The sequence below is a fragment of the Pogonomyrmex barbatus genome, unplaced genomic scaffold, assembly GCF_055798465.1.
Source record: "Pogonomyrmex barbatus isolate J1 unplaced genomic scaffold, ASM5579846v1 scaffold19, whole genome shotgun sequence".
In the NCBI taxonomy this organism is placed as follows: domain Eukaryota; kingdom Metazoa; phylum Arthropoda; class Insecta; order Hymenoptera; family Formicidae; genus Pogonomyrmex; species Pogonomyrmex barbatus.
In genome coordinates, this window is record NW_028297115.1 from 1,252,101 (window position 1) to 1,278,720 (window position 26,620).

The window sequence follows — 26,620 nt, forward strand, 5'->3', positions numbered from 1 at the left end:
AAGAGAAAGAGACTCTAATCGAATATAAATAATAAATAATAAAAGTAATATCTGTCTATAATTAAAAAATTTATGTGTCAAACAAGATACACATTGCAACTTTAAAATTATAAATACAAAAATTGGTTGACAAACGAAAAGACGAACACTCGAGAAAGAATCTAGATCGAAAGTATGAGTCATTGTTTTGTAAAAGTTCGAAATAAAATAAATCGTAATTTAAGAACGGTGCGCGATATTATCCGGCGTCTCTTTCCTTCGGCTGGCTGAAACACAATCGATCATGGCCGCCGTGGAGATGGATTGAGCAGGCAGATGTTATTTCAGAACAATATCCGTGGCCGATACGAAATTCTGAGGTCGATGAACCCGCGATTCGGACCTGACCTGGCTGACTGTAATTGGGAAGAACGTAATTGGAAGGATACTATGTTCTAATGGACAGAAACTAATATTTCTCGGCACTTGGATAACAGGCACCATCCTTGATTGACGATGTTTAATTTCTCCTTATGTGGTACACTCTGATTCAAATATTTAATTCTCTTACGATTATCTTCACAGCCTCGCTTCGCGTGTGAAAAATATCAAAAAAAGTTAAAAATCAAAGGTAATTTTCAGAATCTTAAAAATGTTCGTAAATTTTACGTCTCAACGTGGTAATAAGAAAAATTTATATTACTTTTTCCAATAATTTTTTCTTCCGTAGTTAGGCATATTCTTTTTTTTTTCTTTTTTTCCTTGAAAGAAAAACCAAACTTGTGGTAAAACATCTTGTACAATTTAAACATCGAGCAATGCGTGCGCGAAATAAAGAGGCGAGGCTCTAACGGCGAGGGCGCAATTAAAATTTTCGGCAACCGCGAGTTCGGTGCCAAAAAAAAAAAAAAGCTTCAAGCCTCGGGAGAAACTACTAGCCATTAGCGAGGAGCATCCCCTGCATCCAAGTTCAGCCTGCAGGGCGAGCGAAAGTGAAAGGGAGAGAGCGAGGGAATCGGCGAACCAGAGCGAGGGGAGAGGAGAGGAGAGGGAGACGGCCCATTTCACGGACTTTAAACACTCCGCCCCGGAAAGGAAAGAGGGAAAGAAAAAAAAAAGGAAGGAAGGCCCGGTAGAATCTGATTCCAGCTATTCGCCCGCTGCTGATTTCCTGCTTGCTACTTTCGGGAAGTAAGGGTGGAGACTTTTCGCGGTGGATGCGCGTGATACCATCCAGCCCTTCGCTCCCTTCTCCGCTGTCGTTCCACATTTCTTCTGTTTCCTATCTCGCTTTATAGGGGAAAAAAACTAAGTTTCGTAAGCACTCAAAAGAGAAATGATGTATGCGCACGCGAAAGGGACGAGGGTGGCAGATACATGGGGAGGATACGAACCGGGGGAGGGGGGGGGGTGATATAGGGTAGAATAGGAGGAGAGCTTCAAAGGGCGATTTGTCGACAGTCAACATGACAAAGACATTAGTCGGCCCGAGGGCGAGGAGGAATGACCCCTTCGGATCATTAAGAAAAAAACAGCAGCCAAAAGGGGATGGCGGGAATGGGAGGAAGGAGAGAAAGATGCAAAAGCCTCGCCGGAGGTGTAGTTCCTGCCTCGCGGAATTCTCGCTTAAGCCGCTCTCAAAGAATGTCACGCGCGGACAAATTAATTTTTTCCTACGTCCTTTTCAAACTCGCCTCTTATCCTTTTCTGCCGTCTGCTTCCGCCACACCCCCTCTCTCTCTCTCTCTCTCTCTCTCTCTTTCTCCGCTTCGCTTTTTATATCTATTCGCTATTTGCAAACAGCGCTTTTGATGAAAATTCTAGCGTTTCTTATCCCCGCGTGAAAACGAATGCACTCTTCCGGACGGTTCGTCCTATTCGATGTCTCGCGTCTTCCAACTTTGCCGGAAAAGGACGTTGGAAGTCGCAGGTCGCTATTTTTTGTTTGCTCTCATCTTTGAGGAACGTTTTACGGTATACAATTGTCCACAATCTCAAAAAAAAAAAAAAAAAATGCTACTTAATGTAGTCGTATGCAAATGTAGATGTAACGTTAAAAAAATTCAACGTATTAATTTCATTAGAATTAGTTCAAATTAATCTATTTATATATCGAATGTCTGATCACGCGTTTCCACCTTCTTTCGTACGTAAAACAGAAGAGAAAAATTTTCTCGAGTAGCTAATCCAGTAAATCGCACACACCATCTCGAGGTCCAGAAGGAAAGGTCCAGGAGAATCCGTAGCTCGTAGCAAACTTAAGGAGCAAAGAAATTCAAAGACAATGTCCGAGCGAAAAAAACGCCGTTGACGGCGGGTCATTTCAATTGATGGCGCGCCCGCAGCTCCCCCTCCCACCCCTCGCTCGAACCTTACACACAAATAAGTTCAAACATCCGTAATCTTTCTGCTCTTCCCCCGCCCGCCACCCTCCTCTCCGCCCCCTCCTCACCTCTTCTTTTTGCACTTTCGATTCGAGCTTTCAGCAGAAACCGCCAATAAACGAAGGAGAGAAAGACAGGGAAAGAGTTGGCGAGCTGCTCCTACGACCGATCGAAGCATTCTCAGCGGGAAAGAGCTTTTCGTAGTACGGGGAAAATTCCGGTGGCTGAAGGCAGTGAATGGTGGAAGGAGGATGCTGAGCAGACCTGGATCATAGATCGATCCGGAGACAAACATTTCCAATCAGCGTGGAAAAGGGTCTGGCGAACGTTATCGTTGCCTTTTCGCCTTCATTTTTTTTTTTTGCTCTTTGATACAAAGACTAAGAGGAGGCGTGACAGGGGGCTGTCGATTTTTATCGAGTTACAAAGGGCGAGGAATTAGCGCTAAACGAGAGTGCAGAGAGCTAAAGCTTAGAAATTAAATTTCCTCGGCCAGATGTTTCGTCCGCTCTTTACGAATGGATGTCTGCTTTTCCTCCATCATGTCCACAGCCGGAAAACAATAATGAGGGGGTCGACGGGAATAAAAGCAGGGGAAGAAGGCCGTTTTTTTTGTTTTTTGACGAATAACAAATTAAGCAAAAAATTATTTATGATTAATTTCTTTAATATGTCTAATCTTTTTGCCCGTTAAAATAATTATCTTCATCTCAGTATTAAACTGAACCGCTTATTTAAATAAAGAAACAGTAGTCAGGAGATATATATTGCATTTTCTCTTTAAATTTTTAAAGAGATGCCAAATATTCCGTACTTTCTCTTTATATTTATAGATACATTATAATTGTATAACAATTTTATCACTTACCTAAAATCGCCAACGTTTGCCACAAATACAGAATGTATCGATCCTTTATACGCTATTGGTGATCGCCTGAAAAAGAGGATAAATAAAATCCAGAATTAATAATGAGTATAAAAATAAAGCTAAAAAATTAAGTCGAATTTTAAAACTAATAAAACGCAAGGGAATGCAAGGGAATTATTTCTTCAATTTTCTCTTTCCTTATATTAAAACTAAAAAGCTAAAAGGAACTTATTAATTAATTAATAATTAGGGACTGTTTTAATTTTTTAAAAATTCCTATCCGAGAAACAACGCAAACGCGTTTAAACTATACAAACGGACTACATAAACGTTTCAAATAACAATCGATGATCGGAGGCAAAGTCAACACACACATGGAAAGAGTTTCCATTTCGCTATATCTCGTAATTGCGCAGCCAAACAAAAGTTTCGATTAAAGAGATAAAGAATTTCCGAGTTCGTTGCCTCGGTAATTCGACCTCGCGGTTAATCAATTAACTGCGATATTGTTGTGGCTATTGCCGTCGCCCATTGATTTCTATCCCCCCCCCGTGATTGCGACAAAGATATAAAATTCGATCGGCTGTACGATCGGCCCCCTTAACTAATTGTTTCTCCATTACCGACACCTCTGCATTATATCCGCGACAAAACTAGTACATTAATTGCCGCAAGAATGGAGCGACATTAATCCGGTTTATTGTTCGCGGCGTTTGGAAACCATTCGGTCGTTATTTCGCGGCTGTGCACGAATATTGGGTCACGCGCGCGGAATATCAAATTACGAAATACGAATAATTAATCGGGTGGTAGGATCGCGCGTCGTTCGTAACCGCGAAAACCAAACCTTTTTCGATTCTCTCGCAAATTTAGAAATTAAAAGTCAAATAGCAGCACAAGCATTCAACCCCCGGAATAACCCCTTTGTTACAAATCCAAATAAAAAGAGATATTTAATCGTACGCCATAATTTCCCCATAATTCCAATTTTAATTTTCCATCTTTTATATAGGCCAAATAGAATTTTAATTATGTTGAACTCCTGAATTTTTCTAAATTAAATAACAAGAATTTCTATCATTAGAGGCTAAAATTGAATTTAGCCTTAAGCAAGAAATTAAATTATTTTTTCATTTGACTTTTTTTTTTTCGTTAAAATGCTTGATAGAGAGATTAACACTTTAACGCGATTAACATTACAGTACAGTGGTGATAAAATCTTGATTTTATGCAAAATATCGTTAGTGTTTTTCTCGTATTGCACGATTGATAACTTCATGAAAAGAGATAGGTATTCGCGACATTCCTCCCCAAATAACTGGTTCCAAGTGACAAACGACCGTTCGCGATTCGTTTATCGAAATCTAACCATCATTCACGAAACTAAAACGAAACTGACCATCGCTCCCTTCAATCAATCCTCCTCGCGGCGTTATTTACACTACAGCCAAGTTTTCATTTCGACCATACCGCGAGAACCCGGTAAACCCGGTAAATGAATTGACGAAAAAAGCATTTTTTGAGGAAATACTTTTGTTACATAAAACTTTATATATAAAAAAAAAAATAACAAGGTACCCTCCTGTAATCCTCCTCTGCTTCGGAGGATTAATCTAAAATTTACGAAAGATCGCAATCTTCCTTCGACGCGAAGAGATCGTTTGACGTGTTCTCGTCCCCATAAAAATTATATCAAGCTATTAATCGTCGATGCGTTAATGGCGTGGGACGTCACCCCCCCCCCCCCCCACGAGCCAAAACCAACACGATCCGAAGGAAAAAAAACATGGTCATCGTCACGGAACACAAAAGTCACCCTCGTACAACCACGTAACGACTTCCGCGACGCTCGGGGGGAGGGAGGGGGGGATGATGCTCGCGATGGTGAGAGGAATCGTGACGTCATGCCGGAAATAGAAATTAGGGAGCTCGCGGAGCGAGTCACCCCGGAACTCGTCTCCTTAAGCTACCGCGCCGTTCTTAAATCTTTGCGAGGGACGACGGTCGCGATTCACATAAAAGTTATTTATTGGAATGCAGTTAAACGTTCTCGTCGTTGAGAGTGCGTTTGTGTGCGTGGACGGCGCAGGAGCGCACCCACGTCGAGTGGATTTTCGATTTATTATATCGCCCTCGGCGTTTTTCCGGACATTATTATCGACCAACGATTGGAGAACCATCGCCCGATTCGCCACCGACGTCTCTTAAATCGATTTAAGTATATCGAGGCGGCGACATGTAAAGCTTCCAGTCGCCAGAGACTCACATTAAAATAGTAGACAAATATTATTCTACCAGCCAGCTCTTTAGCACGCTGTTCGTCGATTCGACATCATTTTATCGGCCTGTTTTATGAGTATTACAAATGTTACCAGAAGTAACATAAAATATATTTAAAAAAAAAAAAAAAAAAAAAAACTAATTTTTTACATTTCTTTTACCACAGGCGCTTATTTTAATATTAATTATTTCATTACATAATTTTTTTCAGAGCATTACAATTTTTCTACTTTTAATTTTCAATTAAAAATTATTTCACGTGTGGCACGTTTTCTTCTTCGTAGTACAATTTTATTTAAGTCCTTCCTAGGCTTTTAATATACTTGTAATAGTACGCACAAGCATGAATACTCAGCAATACATAAAATAATATTTCCTTTAATAGAATCTTTCTCTTTTTTAATCTTCTATTTCCTTCCCGTTTAATGTCAAACTCGTTACGTTACGATAAATTCAACAAAAATTAAACGAGACTTGGAAGTGAATTATTGTATTCTATATATCGCGTGCACTATCAATTTATTTGTGCAACGCTCGTTTGACGAAATTGCATGCACATATAAATATGCGTCAATACGTTAAATTGCATTAACTAGGCCATCAACCGAGCCCTCAAATTTGATATCTTAAAACGTTATAATAAATGCCAGGCATGGCCCTTCCATTCGATTACCTCTTCGATTGTTATCACCGGTATTAATTCCAATAAATTGTACAACGGTGATGTTATTTCCACTGGTAAATGAATGTTTTATCAATATACATTATGAACAAAAACATACCGAAGAAATTAACTTCAACACACAGACTTACAAAAAGCCCGTTTCCGAAAATTCAAATATAAAAATATCAAATCATTCAAATAAAAATCAAATAAAATGCAAATTTGCAGTGGCAAATACAATAATTCTAAATTAAAATTCTTTCATCATAAAGCAAAGGCAATTCGAATTTTATCAAAAAAAAAAAACCACTTTGTCGTCCTTTTCTTTGCTGAAAGTTGGAAAAAATTGGAAAAAAAAAATTTTTTTTTTACTTTCAGTCATTAGGTATTATTTAAAAAGCTGCTCCGACATTTTGTTCACACACACACACAAAAAAAAAAAAAATCGACCCAAATCGACCGAAGAGCACGTAATAAAAGGGACACCCCGTATAAGTGTCGCGAGACAAAGATCGGAACAAGCCATCTCGGCGATCGGTAAATCCTCGACGGTGATTTACAGCGTCTACTAGCGTCGTGGCGCCGTTTTCTTTTCCGCTAGCGCTCCTCGTCGTGGAATCGCTTTGCTGCTACATCGAATCCGACAAGCGCGACTCGCGGAGTTATAGACTGCCGAGTCAGATCTGTGAAGGAATTGCTTTCCCCGACAATTCGTATTTTCCCTAGCCGCAAAGCTAAGAGACGCGACCTGCCCAATATACCGAATTGATTCCCACTTGATAGCTCATCTCATCCAGAAAGGTTGTAATAATTGTAATAATTGTAAATAAGTAAGTAGACCGAGAGAGAGAGAGACAGGTGAAGTAGTACTATAAGCAATCTTATTCAGCGATCCCATCGTTAATGCGTACACAAATTTTTAAATTGGCGAGAAAACTTCATGTTTCTTGTCTCGCTCTAATTTATTTGTTTTTTTTTTTTTTTTATTAGCAACTGAAAAACTGAGAGGGACGGAGACACACAAAATATCTCGATAATCTCTGTTGGTCTCAAAAGATAGAGGGGGAAGGAGGGAGGGGGGGGGGGGGGGAAAACAGATAGAAGAGAATTCTCGTGCGCCTCGTAAAGAATCTCTTCGGGGTAACTAACGGTCCGAATCGGCTGAGATCTATCTATAGGCTCTAGAGGGGGACCTCATTGGCGAGAGGCGTAGAATTTTAAGCGGCCTCTTAAATTTACTCGGCACCTTGCGGATAACAGGCAAGTTATCGAGTTATCGAGTTACGAGCTGGGGGAATAAACGCTTACACCCGCCGGAACGCCGCCGCCAAAGGCGGAACGAAGTTTTCGGGAGCGAAGTAGCCGAGGGATGATGATTCACCCGTCGTCGAAAAACGTAAGTAGACGATGATGAAGAAAGGAAAACGGGAGGGCAAACTCCGTAGAGGATAAAGGATTCCGAAACTAGTCTTATTAAGGTTTCGTGGCAAATTTTCACCGTGGGAAAATTCATCGCGCTAATTTCGCGAGAGGGAGAAAGATGAAGTAATGAAGCAGCAGCTTTGCGCAAGAGGGACTTTGCCTTATATTAAAGGACTTTGTCTTATATTAACGCGATGTTTAACTTCGAAAAAGGAGGATGATAAATTCTGATATACATTTTTGAGGAAATTTAAAGTTGACTTAGTCGTCAGTTGACTCTTAACGACTCTCATAAATATGAAATCTTGCAAAACAATTTCATATTTTTTTTTTCTAGGACAAACATTGAGACCTTTCTCCAATAGATGAAATAAAATGAAAGACTTAAAAAAAAAGTACTTTTTCAATTCTTTGAATTGAGAAACAAATTTTTCTTTAAAATTGGATTTGATATATTTTTCTCACATACGTATATTTCATTTATGTTTTTATGATATTTTGCGTATATTAATTTTTGTACGCATTTGTTAAAGAAGCAAAAATATTTTTCACAATGTCCAATGTGAAAATAATTACTTTAATGATGAAAAAATTACAAAAATTTTATATCAATTTTACGTTATCATTTTATTTATTTAGAAATCTCGATATTATATATCACTTTGTCATTTATGTTGACCTTTTGATATATTTTTTGTATTTTTTTTATAAACATAAATATTTGCCTAATTTCAAATACCTTTGCAATGTTCATGGACGAAACAGAGGCGATTGTCAAATTAAGCCCGATACAAAATGCGAATCAGTTGCAGCATGACATCAAGTATTTATACTAACAACACGCGTTTTCGAGAGAAGCCGGTCGTTTGCATAATTAATTACATTATCGAATTAATACGTCGAAAATTAAATTGACATAAAAAAAAAAACAACGTTGCTTTATCAATCTCCAGTACACATCAATCTTTCCATAAACAAATCATTTATCTAGCCGGATTTGTATTTATTTCAATCCAAACAAATAAGTGAAACACGAATATAAAAAATACGCCATAGCGCATAAGCAAATATTTACTTTAGTATGAAACTTTTAAAAGTTAAACTTTTTATACTAAAAAGTTACTCAATTTTTTTGAGGTTACGTTTTAGTTATAAAAAAATTTAAATAACACTGCCAGAGTGACGTCGTGTTTGACAACCCGCAACGCTCTGTTTCTTTCAGGTCACCCTGTAGAACGTAGAGCGAATATCGATCCGATTCGACCGGAATGCAAAACGACTTTGGTGCATTCGTGATCTGCGAGGTACCGGAGTGGAAATCGAGCCCATGCATGCCCCGACGATGAGATCTCCGCGAATCCTCCGCGAGCCTCGGCTCCATTACTTCGTCATCACTGTCGCTATTACGTCCGCCCTCCCACCACAATCCTCGTCACGACGTCAGGACGGAGTCGGGCTCCACTCGTCTTACCAACGCACAAACACCAACACCACCACCACCATCACCTACCATCATCACCACCATCACCACCGCCCGTTTAACGACTCTCCGGGCATACACGTGTGCTCCCACGCACACGTGTAAACGAAGCCTCGCACGTGTAGCACGTCCCGATGTGCCCGGATGAACGATAAATCATTCCAAACGCGAATTCGTCGTCCCCCCCCCCCCCATCAACGTCGTTCGGATTGGGTTTCGGTTAATTGGCACCGATTTCCCCCGCGATATTTCCCTCGAACGAGATCCGGCACACTCGCGATACTTACACGTCACAGAATCGCGTATACGAGTCCCCTTTAATTTAACCGATTTTTTTAATCCCCTCGGCTCGAATCCTTTTCGATAAAATTGCGGAAAATCGCATGTCTCGCGAAAAAGGCGTGCGTGAAAACTTGGATATGACTACTTGGATACATAGCAGAAAAAAGAATTTTTTTTCTTTTTTTTTTCCCCCATACCTAAGGGTGGCGTTTTTACCTGACGCTGGATTTTAGCGTCAAACTAGATCACGTGAACTAAAATTAAAGTGAAATCTGAATGGTCATTTTTGATCACGTGATCTAGTTTGTCGCTAAAATCCAGCGTTATAGCGTCAGGTGAAAAGTCAGCCTAACGTATGAATCCGATATTAGAAAGAATATGCTATTCAGCGTTCTATAGATTGCAGGCCTTAAATGGCTTAATACAATCTTCTAACGATGTAATAGATTCAATCTCTGTTCATAAAAATTTTATTAATCTTAATCTTCAACACAAGGAGTTTCTCGTAAGGATTGATAGTTCCAACTTAGTTTTTGAACAGCGCAAAACTTTTTTTAGCACGTCATATACCGCCACAACTGCGACATGATAAATTATGTTAAAATAACCCTCTTTACTGCTTTACACTTCAATCTAAAACATCTCCGGACTATGATGGAGCATTTCCAAGGACAAAATCTGTTTCAAAAAAAAAAAAAAAAAAAAAAAAAACAAAAAAAAAACAAAAAAAAACAAAAAAAAAACTTTAGAAAAAGTACAGACTCTCCCGTCTGTATTGAACTACGGAGTTCATCGTCGAGAGAGTCGTCGCTCATCGAGAGATAAGAATAATCCCTAAAACGGAGACCCGGCGGACTTTGGTCCTTCACGCAATGCTTCGCGCAATGCCTCGTCGTGATGCCTGAATCGCGCTATGAATCGCTTGATCGAATGTGTGCCATGCATCTAAGCGCGATACGTTAAGATGTCAACGATCGAGCGAGCAATCGCTTACGCTTACAATTGTACTTAATGGAATTGCTGTTGCGGAGTGGGATTGGTCTTAAGCGGCGAAGTTAACGCGGTTTCGGGCAATACATCAGGCGCGTCCCGAATGCGCGTCCCGGGCCCGGGTTCTGGCGAATCGCCAATTATTTGGGTTAATGGGTTAAAGGGGACGTGCTGCGCCCCCGACGCGGTATCGGTTTCCGAAAACAAAGCCGAGTCCGTTCGCGTCACGTTTCGCGGGAATATATATATATATATATATATATATATACATGTGGAACATCTAACATCCGACGCGAAATTGGAAACTACTGCGGGATAACGTTGTGGGGTAACCGTAAACATTATATCGCCTCGTATAATTAGGTTTAAGCTCACCTCAGACGTCGTTATCGCGCCGTCGCGATATCCTCCCTCTGTGTACTTTTTATCAAAAACCCATCTCTCTCGCCGTCACATCTCAAATTTATCGTATCGCATCACATCGATTCGTTAAATTTATCTTTTTAATTTACCTCCCTTCGTTTCTATGCTAAAAGCAACAGGACCCCCCTCCCCCACCCCTTGAGCACACGGCAGCTTTTCTTTTGTTTTCCATTGTAACACACAAGTAACCGACGCGCGCGCGCGCGCGATACGTAATAAAATCGAAATTTGTCCTGTCTCTCCCTCGGGAGAGCGCGGCGGGGGGGGGGGGGGGGGGGAGGGGGGCGGAAGGGAGGGGAAAGGTCAAAAAAAGGGTGCCGGGCAACATCCGAAACCGGTCCGGTGCATTGTCCGAGTGCAAGTCGCATGTCGGCCGTGCCGTCTGCGACTATACTTCATAGCTCGCTCGCGCGCGCCGCATGCAAGTTTAATCTCCTGGAAGTAACGTAAACGTAGTAGAGTGTGTGCCATCCCCCCCCCGCCACCCCCCCCGCGCATCTCTCGTGGCGCCTCTCCCTGAATAATGCATTTATGTTGCTCCGCGTGTCCGCGAATCTCCAGCGCGCCGACTGTTCGGGCGCGTCGGGATGCCGCACGCGCGACGTACCACCGTATTTCGAGGGAGCCATCCCCCTCTCCCCCCTCCCTCTCCCGCCCCTCTGCCACCCGTTAAGTTCCCCGTGTGCCCATGATTGCGATATTTACATCTTGCGCGAGCGGCGCGTTAATGTCCCAGAAAGAGATACCGACTTCGCGGTTGTAGCCTCGCAACCCCCCGGTGATGCTTTCGCATTTCAGAGGGATGGCGAGAGAGTGGTTTCGACGTGCGCTGTATGACGATGGCGAGGATCAATTTCGTGAAAGATGTGCTTTCCGCGATGCGAAGGTAATATCGTCGATATTTATGTCTTATTTAGTGCCACGACTGCTTTACGCTCGCTCGTTGGAGCTCCTGAAAGGCGCGCGCACGTTCCTGAAAGTACATTTATATGAAGATCACACAACACACACACACACACACACACACACACACACACACACACACACACACACACACACACACACACACACATACACACACATTTACGTGGTCCTTTCACAATTTAATATGTTAAACTTTTCTTTTACGTGTTGCTACGCTTGTTTTTTTACCATCTCGCTTATCTTACTTTACTAGAACAAAATTACTAACATTTTTTTTTTAAATTCGCGCTGACGCAATTATTTCTCGTAATCGCGCGCAAACTGCTTTTTCATTTGTTTTTGCGGCTAAACTTTTCCACGTTTTGCGGATAATCGTCGTCTTTCAGATGCATAATTTTTTTCGGGACGAAAAAAAAAAAAAAAAAATCGCACCGATGTTACTCGTGCGCTTTCCTGAAATTCAAAGGGGTAAACTTGATGCATCACCGCGATGACTCGCTTTGGTTGTTATCATATCAAAGCCTGTTCTCGGCGGTAATTGAAACTAATTTGCGGTCGCCGTGGAAGAGATGATGCTCTCATAATTCATGTGGCGAGGGTTAATGCACCATCTGTGTAAGCGAAATGTAAATATGAAAACCGTGGGTGGATATGAGGCAAACTTGAGACGTAGTCATCACGCTCTATACCATATTGGATATCATATTCCGCGACGTACATTAAAAAAACCAAATTAAATTCAATTTAATATATCACTAGAATATTTATTGAACATTAGGCGGTGTATAAAGTAAGTTAAATATCACATCAAAGTAACTTTTACGCACGCAATTCATTTTGATTCGTTTTATATTTAAATTACTTAAACACGGATTATAAGCAAGTGTTAATGTCAGCTCCTTTTCGCAATCAATTTACGAAAACGGACACACTTTTACTTGTCCACCTGCATAAATTTTTCGCCAAAGTCATAAAGTTTACTTTTAGCTTTTCTTTTGTAAACAAAATCTCCCATTACGGATACCCGAGTAAATCGGTGCAATTTGTCAGCGAGCGGTATCACGTGATAGTAAGTTAAATCACGATACAAGTTTAATCTTGCGGCTATTTGATCACGAGGCCCTCCTCCTCGTAGCGGCGCCGTAGAATTCTGATTTCAGACATCGATCGACATCTTGTCGTAAGATAGATTGAACTCTCGTCGAGATTGACTTACAATACCCGGGCCGGAAGACCACCGGAGTACGACGCAAATATTGGAATCATGCGCGACAGTACCCTCCCCCCCCTCCCCCCCCCAGAAACTCTACCCCTTAAATTACCCTCGTCGTCTCCGCAGATAGACGTCCAGTTTAACCAGCGATTTTATATAAGAAATAAGGAAGGATTTGGTAATCGTTAAACGATATTAACAGTCGATAACAGCAAATATATATATAGGATGAGAAAAGAAACTATTTATTCTAGATAAAAATTGATAAATTTGCTCGGGCGATACTTTCACCCACCCCCTCGGCGCTTATCGTCTCTTCCCGAGGTAATTCCCAACTTGGAAAACTGCTGATCCAGATCGCGAAAAAACTCGAAACTGAACGGAACGAATCAATTTTCGTCCCAGTCAGGGCTTGTACATCGTGAAAGAATTCGACACGCCAGGATGAACGGTAACGACACGATGACGACGATAAATGAGCTCACCCGTATATATCCCTCGGCTCTCACGCTGTCGCATAACGTCTTACTTAATTCTCTTGTTAAACGTGTTAAACGTACGAGGCACATCCAAGTGGAACGATGCTGAAAGCATGACAAATCGTAGTCCTCGTCGTCCGTTTCGCGAGCCAGTCGGAACTGCATTTAATCTTTAAATACTCTAATTTATACCTTTAAATAACAGCCTCCAGCTGTACAATTGTTTACGTTTACAAATGATTTTATATAATTATTAATTGAAGAAAAAAAAAAAATTTACGATTACAGTATATAATAATTTCATTTGATCTAGAAAAATCAAAGAAAAATAATTCTCAACTCATCCTTTATACGTTTGATCTAAAATGTTCAAATAATAATAATAATAATAATAATAATAATAACAACAAGAAGCTGCTGATTATGATTACAATGATGGACATAAATTTGAAGCTACGTGGAACTGTTTCAGGATATTTTCCGGACAGCCTTTCTCGGCAATTCAGGCCGAGTCAATCCAGAGATGGCGGCTATATTGCGCTCTCTCTCTCTCTCTCTCTCTCTCTCTCTCTCTTCCTTTCGAGTCGATGCAAGCTGCATTATTCAGAAGTATCAACACTGCTTGGCAACACGGGCGGGCGGAGCAAATTACGCGCGATTCGTTAGCAGAAAGAGATCGCCGGCGAGTTGGTAATTTATAATCGTACAGCCAGTCCTCCCCCGTTACACCCCCGGCCGCCGCCGGAATTTATCGCGCGATGGTTAACACGATTTTCGCGTGTACGTGCCTGCTTAATATATTCGCGCGATCTGTGTTCTACAATACCGAAATATCGCGGCAGCGTCGTGCGTCAAGCGAGGATCGAGGATTTATTATAGTCCGGCCACTCCTGATACTTGAATACGCTTTCCGTTCGCCTCGGGGAGCTTCTTCTCGCCCCTTCTCATTTCACCGGCCACCCCCTCCCCAGCATTCGCTTGTCTTCTTCCCTCTCTTCTCATTTCATTTTCATTCGTCCGTTTAAATGTATTCTTCTATTTGTATCCTACTTATATCCTATACCACCCGGAGAGTGTTATCAAGCGCTAATAAATCGGGTTTGAAGACCCGGTGCCTTTCGAGTAATTTCGATAGGAGAGGAGAGAAAAAGAGAGTTAAATTTTCCGTGAGGGTGAGTGCACTGCACAAATATGGAAACCCATAAAATCTGAAATAAAAATTTTATGTTTAAGCTCTTAGCTAAAATTATCCAACTTCATTGGAAGGGGATGGACAGGAGATCCAAGTTTGTCTATACGCAGTGTAAATTAAGAGTTAGCTCATTTCTGGAAAGATGTATGGGGGGAGGGATATTGCTACATCACTCTGTGTGCAAATCAAAGAAACGTGTTTTTTCCAAGATCAATGAATAATACTTAAATTGATTTCAAGAACTCGCTTTCTCACTCGTTTTTCCACCCTCGTGGAACACCCCGTATCTATACTCAGCACTCTTAATGCAGATTATATCTACGAGATTTCGGATTGGGTTCCGCGTGACTTGCCGTGTGACAGCAATTTTGCGATATCCGATGTGTATGTGTTGCATGCAAATAAGGACCGGAAGTCCCGGTCTTCGGCGGGAATTTAGGTTGCATGCTCTCTCTCTCCTCTCTCTCTCTCTCTCTCTCTCTCTCTCTCTCTCTCTCTTTCTCCTACGTACTACTCCCATTCTGCAATTTGTTCTCGCGGCGGCATTCTCGAGGTGATAGCTCCGCGAAGTGTTGTCCGACGACGCCAGCGTCACTTCCGGATTACAAGTGCGACGCGCCGCCCCGCCCTTCCACGACGAACACGACGGAGATTTCAATGGAATCGGCGCCCATTGTGATCTAAATCTGTGTGACGAAGAATTATTTACTCTGCAGAAGAGGCTCGATGTCCTTTGTAAAATAAAGAAGTTATAATCTCGATCTGCCATTTGTTTGAATAAATTTATATAAAATTATTTGGATAATTATCTGGATGAAGAAACGGCTTTATTTTATCTGGATGACTGGAATATTCATCTTCATCTTTATCTTAGATAAAAGAAGTGTTAGCTTTTAAGAGTCTAAGCTAACGTGTAATGGGATCTATAATGCATAGAAGCCACAGATACTAATTGATGGCAATTAAGTAATTATGAGATTTTTGTTTATAAGTATGAATTCGATTAAATTTTGATTTAGCTTGATTTAGATTTCAGATTAGCTAGAAATCTAGAATATTTTTCAACAATTCATTATTCAAAAAGCAATCGCGCTAGCATATGTGATTAGAATAATATAAATCATTTATATGAAAAACTGCATTTCGCTTCGCATTGTCACTACATTATCTAACTAAATAAATAAAATAAAAATAATTTATAAAAATATTGTTTTTATATCCTACGTCTCACTTAATAACAATGTTATCTTAAAAGTATTTAGATAAATGATATATGATTTTAGCCTTTATCTGGATAAATAATTTAAATTATTTTTATTTTATCTACATAAGTTTAAATGCATTTTATCCTATCCGTATCTTTATCCGTATTAATTTTAAATTATTTAAGACGCAACACAGTCGATAAATAATACATTATACATCTGTCGTTGCTGACGATTTTTAAATGTTTAAAAAAATGTATGTTCGTCATCCCATATATATTTTTATTTTGTTTTCCGTCTGTGTGTAATAATAAAATTCATTATTTACACGCAGGAGAGCTTTCTCCTCTCTAATTAATCAGGCAACACGATGGTCGATTCGCAGTCAATATTACAAACTTCAGCGATACATCGTCCGCGATCCTTGTGTTTGAATTGAGATGGATTGGAGATTAAAGTCGCTCATTAAAGTCCGATTCGCTCCCTTGCCTGCTCCCTTTCCGGTCCGCTGCACGTCTACACAATATGAAACGAGCTTAATCCTCGATGATACAGGTTTATAAATCTCGCTCCCCTTTCCCCTCCCCCTCCCCACGCTCGCCACCCTGTGCTCTCGAAACGCCGCGACGCTTCCCGTTCGCTTGTATTTCCAATTCGCTCTCCCCTTTCAGGGCGCCAACTTTTCTTCGGAATTCCCGCGTATCTTCTTCATCCACGGACACGACAAAAGCGATTCTTCCGGAGATGCCGGTAAAGTTATTTCGAGTGAAATAACACACGCCTCGATCCAATCATCGACTCGTCTTCGACATCCAGCCACGCACAATATGGCATTCACGCATCTTCCTTGTCCCCTGGTGTAGAATTTATTAGAGCTGTCATCTTTTTCAACAGAATTGAAACTATAGGCAAGACTTGATGTAATTTACACTTCCAAAATTTTAATGATTAACTAAATATTATTTTATTCGGCGTACCGTGGGTACCTAAGACACGGTAACTTCTCGTTCGTTATGATCGTTAATTAAAATTATAAAACTGCATTTTTCTGTTAACTAATTTATTAATTTTATTTCCATCGATATAGATTAATTTTAATTTCGACTTAATTCACTTTATTTATCTTTTTCTAGTTCTTCTAAAACTAAAAAAAATGATGAAAAAGTAAGCAAAAACGAAAGAAATTAAAGATTAAAGCTAATCTATATTGGTAGAAATGAACGTTAGTCGATTAGTTAGTAGATTAATAAGTCGATTAATCTTTAAGGTTACACATTTAACCTTTCATACACCTCTCGACTTACAAATGCCAAACTGTCCAACAAGTTTTGAGCTATAGCTCACGAATATCTAAACACGATACGTCCAACCGAGAATACCAGAGTTTCCAGAAATGTTAAGACATTTATGAACCCCCCTCTCTCTCTCTCTATACCTATAGCTGACTGGAATTCATTAACCCGTAACAAAATTCTTGACGTATTCATAGGAACTGTAATATTAACGTACAAAGTACAATATTAACACTTCACTATTACGGGTGAATGTAATCCGCGAAGCTGAAATTATTAGCGGCTCGTTAGCCGGAAATCCTCGATTCGAGGGAAAAAGAGAGCTCTTTCGCATCTCCTAACAAATTCCAGACTCGGATTCGAAACGAAATCGGATGCGAAAACTCGTCCTTTCGCGCGCGATCGACAGCTTAAACTCACAAAGCTGCACAAGATGCTTTCGGCCCACTCGATAGGATTGCAAGATTATGGGGGATTCGTCGGCACATGTGTACTTTTGCTTCTACGGATAATACCCATTTTCAGCTCTGTTTGACAAATATATTAAATTATTTGCATCGGTGAAATATTCTTACAATATACTGTATTTTGATCTCAATTAATTAACTTTCGGTTTGTCAATATACTCGTATATATATATATATATATATATATATAGAATACACATATTTTATGTAAAATGTATATTGTGATCGTTTTATGAATGTATCACCACACACGTAATGATATATTAAAAAATGTTTAAAACGATACAATATTCTATTTAAAAAAATAAAAATAATCTTTACATAAAAATGATTGAGATGAAATGATGATGGTGAAAATATAATGTTCTGTCCGATAAAATAATTTTATTATATTTTTTTTTCTTTATTTATTAATAATCACTATCGAAATAAATTCTGCGACATGTGATGTTCAAACTTAGCAAAATGTAAATACTTTAAAATTAATATGGATAAAGATTCAATAAAATAGACAAATCAAAATTGATGAAACGAAGAACTAAATGAGCCAAAATAAAAAAAACGCGAATGATAAGGTATTTTAAAACGATAATATATAAATACAAAATAAACGCTTACGTTTCAACTTTAAATATAATCATCTTTAGTATAATGAGCATAAATGTTATAAATATTGCAAAAACCGTAATAAGTCATAATATAAAAACTAATTTAATTTGTTTTAATTTGTTTTAATATTCAAAAAAATTACTATAAAACCAGCAGTGTTAAAAAATATAATGGAAATAGAAGCTGTAGAGCGGTATGTTGTATGTTGATTATTAAGCTGGCACCCCACTATCGCAAATCGAGTTCATATATATATATATATATATATATATAACAAAATTTAGTGCTATTTATGTGCTAATTTGTTTAAGTATTTGCTAACTCGATTTGCGATCGCGGGGATTCCATTTATATTAATAGGGACGTTGTTTCCACACACCGTCTCGCCGAAAATCATTCTTTCGATTGGGATGATGTTAAGATTTTAGCTCGTGTCTTAAATTAGAAGCCTTGTGTTATCAAAAGATTGATCTTCGAAACGGTTAAAAAACAGCGGCGCAGTTTAAATAAGCAAAGTGATACGGAGCTTCTTTCAGATTCCGGTCCTCAGCGCTCTCCCTTCTTCCTAATTCTGGTTCGTTTGTTATCTATTTCCCTTTTCTCCTTTTCTAAAACTATATTCTTCCTCAATTTTCCATATCCTTCTGCTTTATTCGTATAATTTTTATTCGTATAATTAGTTCAAGTGCGACAACACTTATAATTATTTTCACACACGTTCATAATTCCGCTTTTGCGATATTTGTGAGGTATAAATAATTTACTTTTATTTAACCTTTTCATTACACCACTTTTGATTTTGTTCTTTTACTACAGAATTTCTTTTTATTTGTAGAGCAAGTGGACACGTTTGCTTGTCCATTATTTTATATATACATCTTCTATTTTCCATTCTTATATTTTTTAACACTGCGGTTTTACATAATAAAGACTTTCTTTCAAACAATATGTGACAAATTAAAGCGTTAATTTTCATATTATGACTTGATGGTTTTTGCAATATTTATAACATTTATATTTATTTGTACTTATGTGTACTACAGTTTTAAAAAAGTATATTATTGACGCTTATATCTTGGCCTTAACTCATTTAATTTTTCATTTGTAAATACTTTACTCGTTCCCCGCTCCCCCTGTTTTTTTTTAAATAATAATTTTTCGCGAAAATAAACACTTACAGAAAAGTTGTTTTAACATCAATCAAATACCAACAATATCATTGTATTTTGTTCGTCGAACAGAATAATTTGCGTAAATGTCAGGCATTCGCCTCTTACGGTCCGGAACATCGAAGTTGTACGAAATCGCGTACACGGACTTAGATATTCGATTTCGGTCGTTAAGTTTTGACGGAATTCGCCCGGTAGTAATCCGATGTTGCTAGTTTGCTAGTAATTTTGCGGAGAGGTCTAGCGATATAACATCTAACGGGAAAGTGGCCGAATAGTAGCGATCGATCTCTCGGCGGCTCGAGAGAAATTTCGACGCCAAGTTGCAACCCCGGGCGCGCGCGCGATCGCCTTCGATAGAATACCGGATCTATGTGGAATTCCCGACAACTTCGGATTTCGAACTTCCTTCGGGCAGCCGTTGCTTAACGTGACCAGCTGCAGCTGGTTCGAATCGGCGATATTTGGGACTGGAGAAAAATCCAAATATTCCAAGATATTGCACACAAGCGGCCATTCAAAAGCGACCAGTTTTTTCCTTTAAAAGTTTCCAAAATTTATTATGGAGAAACTTCGGATATATCTTGCTGTAAATCTTTACCTTTTTGTCAAAACTATCTTCCAATTATAATTAGACTATTTAATTATTTTCCTCATACCATTTGCTTAGGGGAGTCATTGACAAAGATAATCATCAATGAACAGTAAACTTCAAATAAAAGAAAAATATGTAAACAATTAAAGTGAAAGAAAAAAATATAACAAATTTAACAAATAAGACCGATGAAACAAGCAAAGAAATATTTGTGATATAAAAATATTTATTAAACAAATCAAAACAATATGTCAACCGACAAATAAAATTTTTTTTTAATTTGAACGTTTCGCTTGCACTGAGCTTTTTTTTAGCAAGTTAAAAAGTTTTTTTTTTTTTTTAAATAAAGATCATAATAGATTATAAAAAGCGTGTAATTAATATAGATCACGGAAAATTAAACTGATACAAATGAACGAGACGCCGCTGTCATAATATAATAATAAACTTCAAATTAACTGGCAACATTCATTTTGTAGAGGAAAGAAGTGAGAAAAGAAAGAAGTTTCATTATGTCTGGGGACACCCTGTACGACACAGATTGAATCAGCGGGAAGCGGGTCGCTTAATTAACGCCGAATTGAATTAATGCGGCGATCGTTCTCGTGGACAAGGTGGAAACGAGGACCTGAATGGTGCTCGAATCAAACATTCACTCGACCGAAATGGGACCTAACTTGAATTGGCTCGTGGACAGGGAAAGACGAGGGTGAGAGGGTAAAGGTAAGAGAGGGGAAAAGGAAGATGGGAGAAGCCCATAACTGTGTTACAAAAGTCAAGTAGCCGCGAGCACTCGTGGTCCACTGCTCGAAACCATTGTTGCGCCAACACAGATGTCAAAAGGAGAAACGACGGTGGCCATATGGCGTCGACCCCGTGTCCGAAATTCGAGTGTCATACAGATCGAGCACGCACGAATTTATCTCATTATCATGGCCCTTGGCCAACCGGTGGTGGCCCATGGTGGCCCATGGTACATTTAATCATCGATCGCGACCCCCTATTTTATTAGGGTAAACCGGCAAGTGACTGGCTGAGAGTGAACTATAAAAATATTTTTAGCGCATTTAATATTTGAGAAGACGCACTTATTGTATTGTTCCTTTCTCTCTCCTCACCGAATTCTTTATCGATTTATCGTAAAATTACAGCCTCCCCATAAATCGATGAAAGGGATACCGCAGAAAGAGAACATTTATTCAGGAAGATAAGATTTCCAGCAATTATTGGATTAATTATTCGATAGGTAATTAAACCATTGAGAACGGCGAACGTTCGAGCATAATTCAACATTAAATACACGTATACCTCCTATAGATATAAACGTAATGATCAAACGGTAATCAGACGGTTAATTATCCCTAAACAATAAATGACAGGAGAAATTAGTGCAAAGGGTGCAAAATGTCCATGTAAAGGATGTAGAGGACAGCATTACAATTTGGGTTTATGTTATGGATATATCAGTTATAGCTAAATTACGATTATATCAGCGTTATTTATTGCCTTTATAACGGAGTAACCGCAGTTTGCCATAATCCAACTTGTTCAAACTCGATAAGCAGATTTTCGTAATAAAAAAAACAAGGATAATCATCAAAACTCTGTGAAGGAACGGAATTACAACAAGTAGCGAAGTAAGTAACTATAAAGGCGCAAAGGAAAATGAAGAGGTTGACTCTGAGAGATTTCCAAGTATATACAGGTCTTGTATAGTCGTTGTCGTCGTCGTTATCGTCGTCGCCGTCGTCATCGTCGTCGTCGTCGTCGTCGGTTTCTATCCGCACAGATAGAAACGTGTAAATGTTGCCGAGATTAAATCCACGACAAAGGACTCGTGGATTCCTTCCGGGTACCGAAAAAGAGACGAGATGGTGGAAAGTTCGTTCCCGCGCACGGTTCATAAGAAGCTCTCCCACCCCCACCCCCACCCCCCTCCCCTCTCGCAACCGTCCGATTGAGGACGAAGCGGCGCTATAATGAACTTATAGGATCGGAGGCCGCAAGGGACACAATGCGAGCTGTATCAAAGAGTAACGCAATTAGCGTTTCGCGACGAAATTCGTATCTTTAATTAACGTTCGCTCGTTAGCGGCGGCACGGTCGGAATTCCGCTTCTAGAAAGTAGAAGCCGCACTGAAGAAGAAGCTGCACTGATGACGTTACTTGATTTTCAGCATTCATAACCGTTACGGCGTAATTCCAATGAAATCTTTGTATTCCAGACAGCTATTACTTATTTCGTAAGTAATAAATTAATTAATTCGCCGTTTAATTCGTTAAATGAAGTTCAACGAGCTTTTAAAGCAGATTGCTTTAATGTTATTATTACATTTTATGTCTTAATAAAAAAAAAAAAAAATATCCGTTTTTAATTATAAATACTGATTATGATCTTGTTATTGTAATTTAATTGCAATAATTACTAATAAGTACCCTTAATTAATAATAAAACGTTAATAAATATATTTTATAATGATGATAATTATAAAATAATTGTAATTTATTTTGTATCAAGTAGAAACTATACTCTTCGTAAATACTCTCCTACTCATAAATGTATATAATTTATTCTATTTGCGGATATAATTTTATATTTAATCTTGAATAAAATCATATTTGTATATGAAAATTTCATATTCTTATTTACAATTTCTAAATTAGAATATCCTCTAAATATCGATAAAATTAAGTGTGTTGGTTAATTGAATTAATAATTAGAGGATTAACGCCCTTATTTTTTGCCTGCGAGCGAACGCATTCAAAGACGTCGTTCGTGCTCGTAAATTGGCGAAATCATGATATGCATAATTCGTCCCGTCGCATGACGAAGTAAATCGATTATTCCCATTACGGGCGTCGTATCGAATCGCACGCGCCGATAAATTCCCTCGGTTATAGCATGCCGAAGGTATTTCGTTTTCGACTTCAAAGTTAATTAAAATTTCCTTGCGATTCATAATTCGCGATTTCGATGCAAATGAACTTCCTTCTCCCTCTTCTTCACCACTTCTATCTCCTTCCCCTCTCCTCTTTCCCTCTTTCTCGAGCATTCGAGAGTAACGTTCTCCCTCCTCTCCCTATGAGTTAGTTATATTTGAGAAACACATAGGAGGTTTATATATATATATATATATGTATGTGTGTGTGTGTGTGTGTGTGTGTGTGTGTGTGTGTGTGTGTGTGTGTGTGTGTAGAGACATTGGCGGACAGAAAACATTGTCATTTTTTTCTCACAAAACTTCCCCACGCGGAAGTCACGTTTCCACGGCAAACACACATAACATATCGTCTTCATTTGTTTGCCCGCGTGCACTCGCGAATAAAGTCAAAATAACGTTATTCAGAGAATGAAACGGAGGAGGTTAAAAAAAAAAAAAAAAAAAAATAGAAAGAGAAAAGAAGGAGAAAGAAAAGCAAAGCGATTTAATTTGTGAAATTATTATTTATATATATATAATAATTTAATTCAACTGGTAACCTGTAAAACCGTGAAAATGAGAAAAAGAGTATCCATAAAAATCTCCTCTCCCATAAATAGCAGAATACGTCGTATTGGGCGAATCAACTCGCACGAGTTCAAAGTTCCATGCGTTTCCACATTTCTGCCGTAAAGTTTCTGGCGGGGCTCGGGTAGAAAGAAAGAAAGAGAGAGAGAGAGAGAGAGAGAGAGAGAGAGAGAGAGACCTCCGTCGGGGGATTCCTGTCGTAAGCTGGCCGGATATTTGCCTAGCCCGAAACTGTTCTTGTCATGCCGCGAAATACGTTTCCTATCGGACGAATTTTTCCTCGTCTTGACTCGAAACTTCACTCACGAAACTGAATTTAATCTTACGACGAAATTATCCTACTACGTATCGCTAATATTTCACAAACATTGCCTGAAAAGATAAAAGAAGATAGAAAATGTGTTATCTCACTTTGTGAATTCCAACGGAAGTCACTTTTATTCCCCAATAATACCCCATTAGTCTTGTAATAATATTACTTTTCACAACGGAAAATATAATTATAAAATTATTGTTATTTAGCGCATTTCGCATACGGGAACAAGTATTCGAATTTCACACTGTCGTTTAAATATTCATTTGTTTAATTAAAAATTTCAATAAAAATACCTTTCAAAAAGAAATATTTTTTTATTAAAAATTTCTCGATAGAAATAACGAAGTTTGCAAAAATCATTTTTTCTTTTTTTTTTTTTTTTTTTTTTGAAGTTATATTCTAAAAAACTACATACAGTCAAGAAGAAAAAGGAAATCGTTAATAAAAACTGTTTGTTGCCTTGGTGTTTGACGGTCCATCGCGCTTTCCCGGGAAAATTCCTCCTTTCACCCCATTGTGCGAAGCAGCTCTAATAAATGCCGCACAAATAGATGGGGCCCCGAGATAAGAAGCTCGTAGGTAACGAGATTAAAAACGCAGGGAGTGATTGAAAATCCGAATCGAAAGGATAGGTACAAAGAAAATCGAAAGATTCAGGAGGGAGATTTATCCGGTAACTCGAGAAGACATGCCGGAATGCACTCGAGGATGCAGTCGGCGACAGAAAATACAGGATTTCCAAGATGTAGCGAATCACCTTTCACCTATGGATTCCTCGAGGTAAATATGCAGACAGCAAACAAAATAATAACGACGCGTGATCTATATTTAAAAAAACCAGAGACGCTGCAGACGCGCGCTGCGCGTGAGTTTATATATATATTTATTTTCTGTCGTCATATATTTTTCAATTAAATATAAAATTCAGATAAATTTTATCAATTCGTGTTGAATTATGTTATATTTTTATTTCGCATTATGAGCAGCTGTCGTGTCGATACGAAAATATTCATTTTCAATAATGTAATCGGTTATAAAATGCTCCAAAGGAAATACGAAATAAAATACTTTTCACGCAACTCGTAACCTTCTCATCCGCTATGACAGTTACAACATATATGGCAGATATGTAAATCGTCAAAAACGCGCTATCTCCACGATGATAACCGCTCACGAAGTAAACGAACGATAGAACCAGTCGACATCGCGAAAAAAACCAACGATAAACTTCGACACATTCCAGTATCGACTTACTACGCTTTTCTTTAAAAAAAAAAATAAAAAAAAAAATAAAAAAAAAGTGGCCGGACTTAAAGTTTTATGCATTTTCACGGAGATTAAATATCGAGGGATTTTAAAGAGAGAGCAATTTGTTAGTAAAAATCATTCTATATTCACGAAATCTTTGTTCTAAAAATGGAGCGCCGGCCATTAACGGGTTAAAGGTCCGATTTTTTTTCCACGCCACACGCCGGTGGTAATATTCCATCCGGTGGTACGCCGAGTCGTTATCACCATCGGAAAATAGGAGAGAAAGCGAACAACATTTTCATCAGCTCGGCGGCCGAATGAAAAATGGCGAGGGCGCACGTGAAAATACGCGACGACGCAAATCCGATTAATATACGTCGGATCGGCGTATCGACTGCTTTTACGCGTATTCCCCCTTCTTATCCCCTCTTTCCGCCCCCCCCCGTCCCCCCTTTTTTACCCCCGTTCCCGCATGATGTCCTATGAATCACCGTTTAAAACGTCGCGTGCGCCAGCACTTCCCGAAATCATTTTTCACGTCTCCTGATTGATACAAACGCGATCTAACCGCCACTTGCAGAAAACTTGAAGGAAACGGGAGAAAGGCGAAAAAGGACGGGCGAATCGCCCTTTATCTGGTTTTTACCCATTGCCCTTTTTCCCTTTTCAAGCACCCACCCCGGCCAGATTACACCGCCGGTTTTATATCCCATTTTCGTTTTACATTTCGCCACTTTGTTATTTTACATTTCTATTTTTCTTCCCTACCTTTTGATCACGTTTTATTCCCATTCCTTCCTATCTTGCATTTGTTACCTCTATCTATTTATTCATATACTTTATCCCGATTCTGCATTATTATGCATTATTTTACGATATTTACTTTACTTCACTAAATTGGACACTGCACACAAGCATCACGTTGTTATAAACCTTTCCGTTTTTTAATTTGTAAAATAAAAATTATATATAAATGCGCTGGAAAAAGAATAAAACTTAAATAGAAATTGACAAATCACTCTTGGATCTGAGATAAATATGCGCATCACGGACGAAAGAATTTAAACTTAAATTGACATGTCACCAATAAATTTGACAGATTGTGTCTTGCGGGTGGAATTGACGGATGTCGATATGCGTGTCCATTTCATATGATCGCAATAAAATCTGTCTATATCTTCCTTACAGAATCACATACATAAACGCACGATTACATTACATTCTCCTCTGTTTGACATAAAACGAACAAATTTATCACTCGTTCATCATCATTTATCAATAAATAAAGTTTAGAACAACATTTAGATAACTTTGTTTTATACTTAACGAATATAACGAATCTTTCGCGTTGGCATTATTTCTTTGAAAGTTATTGCTGCTAGGATTCACTCATTGCAAAACTGTATTGGCGCCTAAAGTTACATCCAAATAATAAAATAGGAGAAAGTATTAAAAAAAAAAAAGAAAGAAAGAAAAAAAAAATCGACTTGATATAGGATCGAAGGAAGACAGTTTGATAAAATATGAGGGCGCGGGCAAAACCGCGAGAGCGGCAAGTTGGTTTCGTACGAAGAAGAAAAATCTATGGGATTCTGCGCCCGCACCTGCGGTTTCATTGGCGGCGAGC

At 38.8% G+C, this 26,620-nt stretch overlaps 1 protein-coding gene across 9 annotated transcripts in view; it reads right to left on the reverse strand.

Annotated features, from left to right (window-relative positions):
• Positions 1 to 26,620, reverse strand: part of Con (leucine rich repeat protein connectin) — a 154,529-nt gene that overhangs the window by 90,270 nt on the left and 37,639 nt on the right. For 8 of the 9 annotated variants that reach the window (XM_089075525.1, XM_089075534.1, XM_089075533.1 and 5 more), the window contains one exon: positions 3,232 to 3,297. The exons of the other annotated variant lie outside the window; for it this stretch is intronic. In XM_089075525.1, the coding sequence (XP_088931651.1) occupies positions 3,232 to 3,297 (66 nt within the window). The remainder of the gene's footprint in view (positions 1 to 3,231; positions 3,298 to 26,620) is intronic. 9 annotated transcript variants of the gene reach the window in all.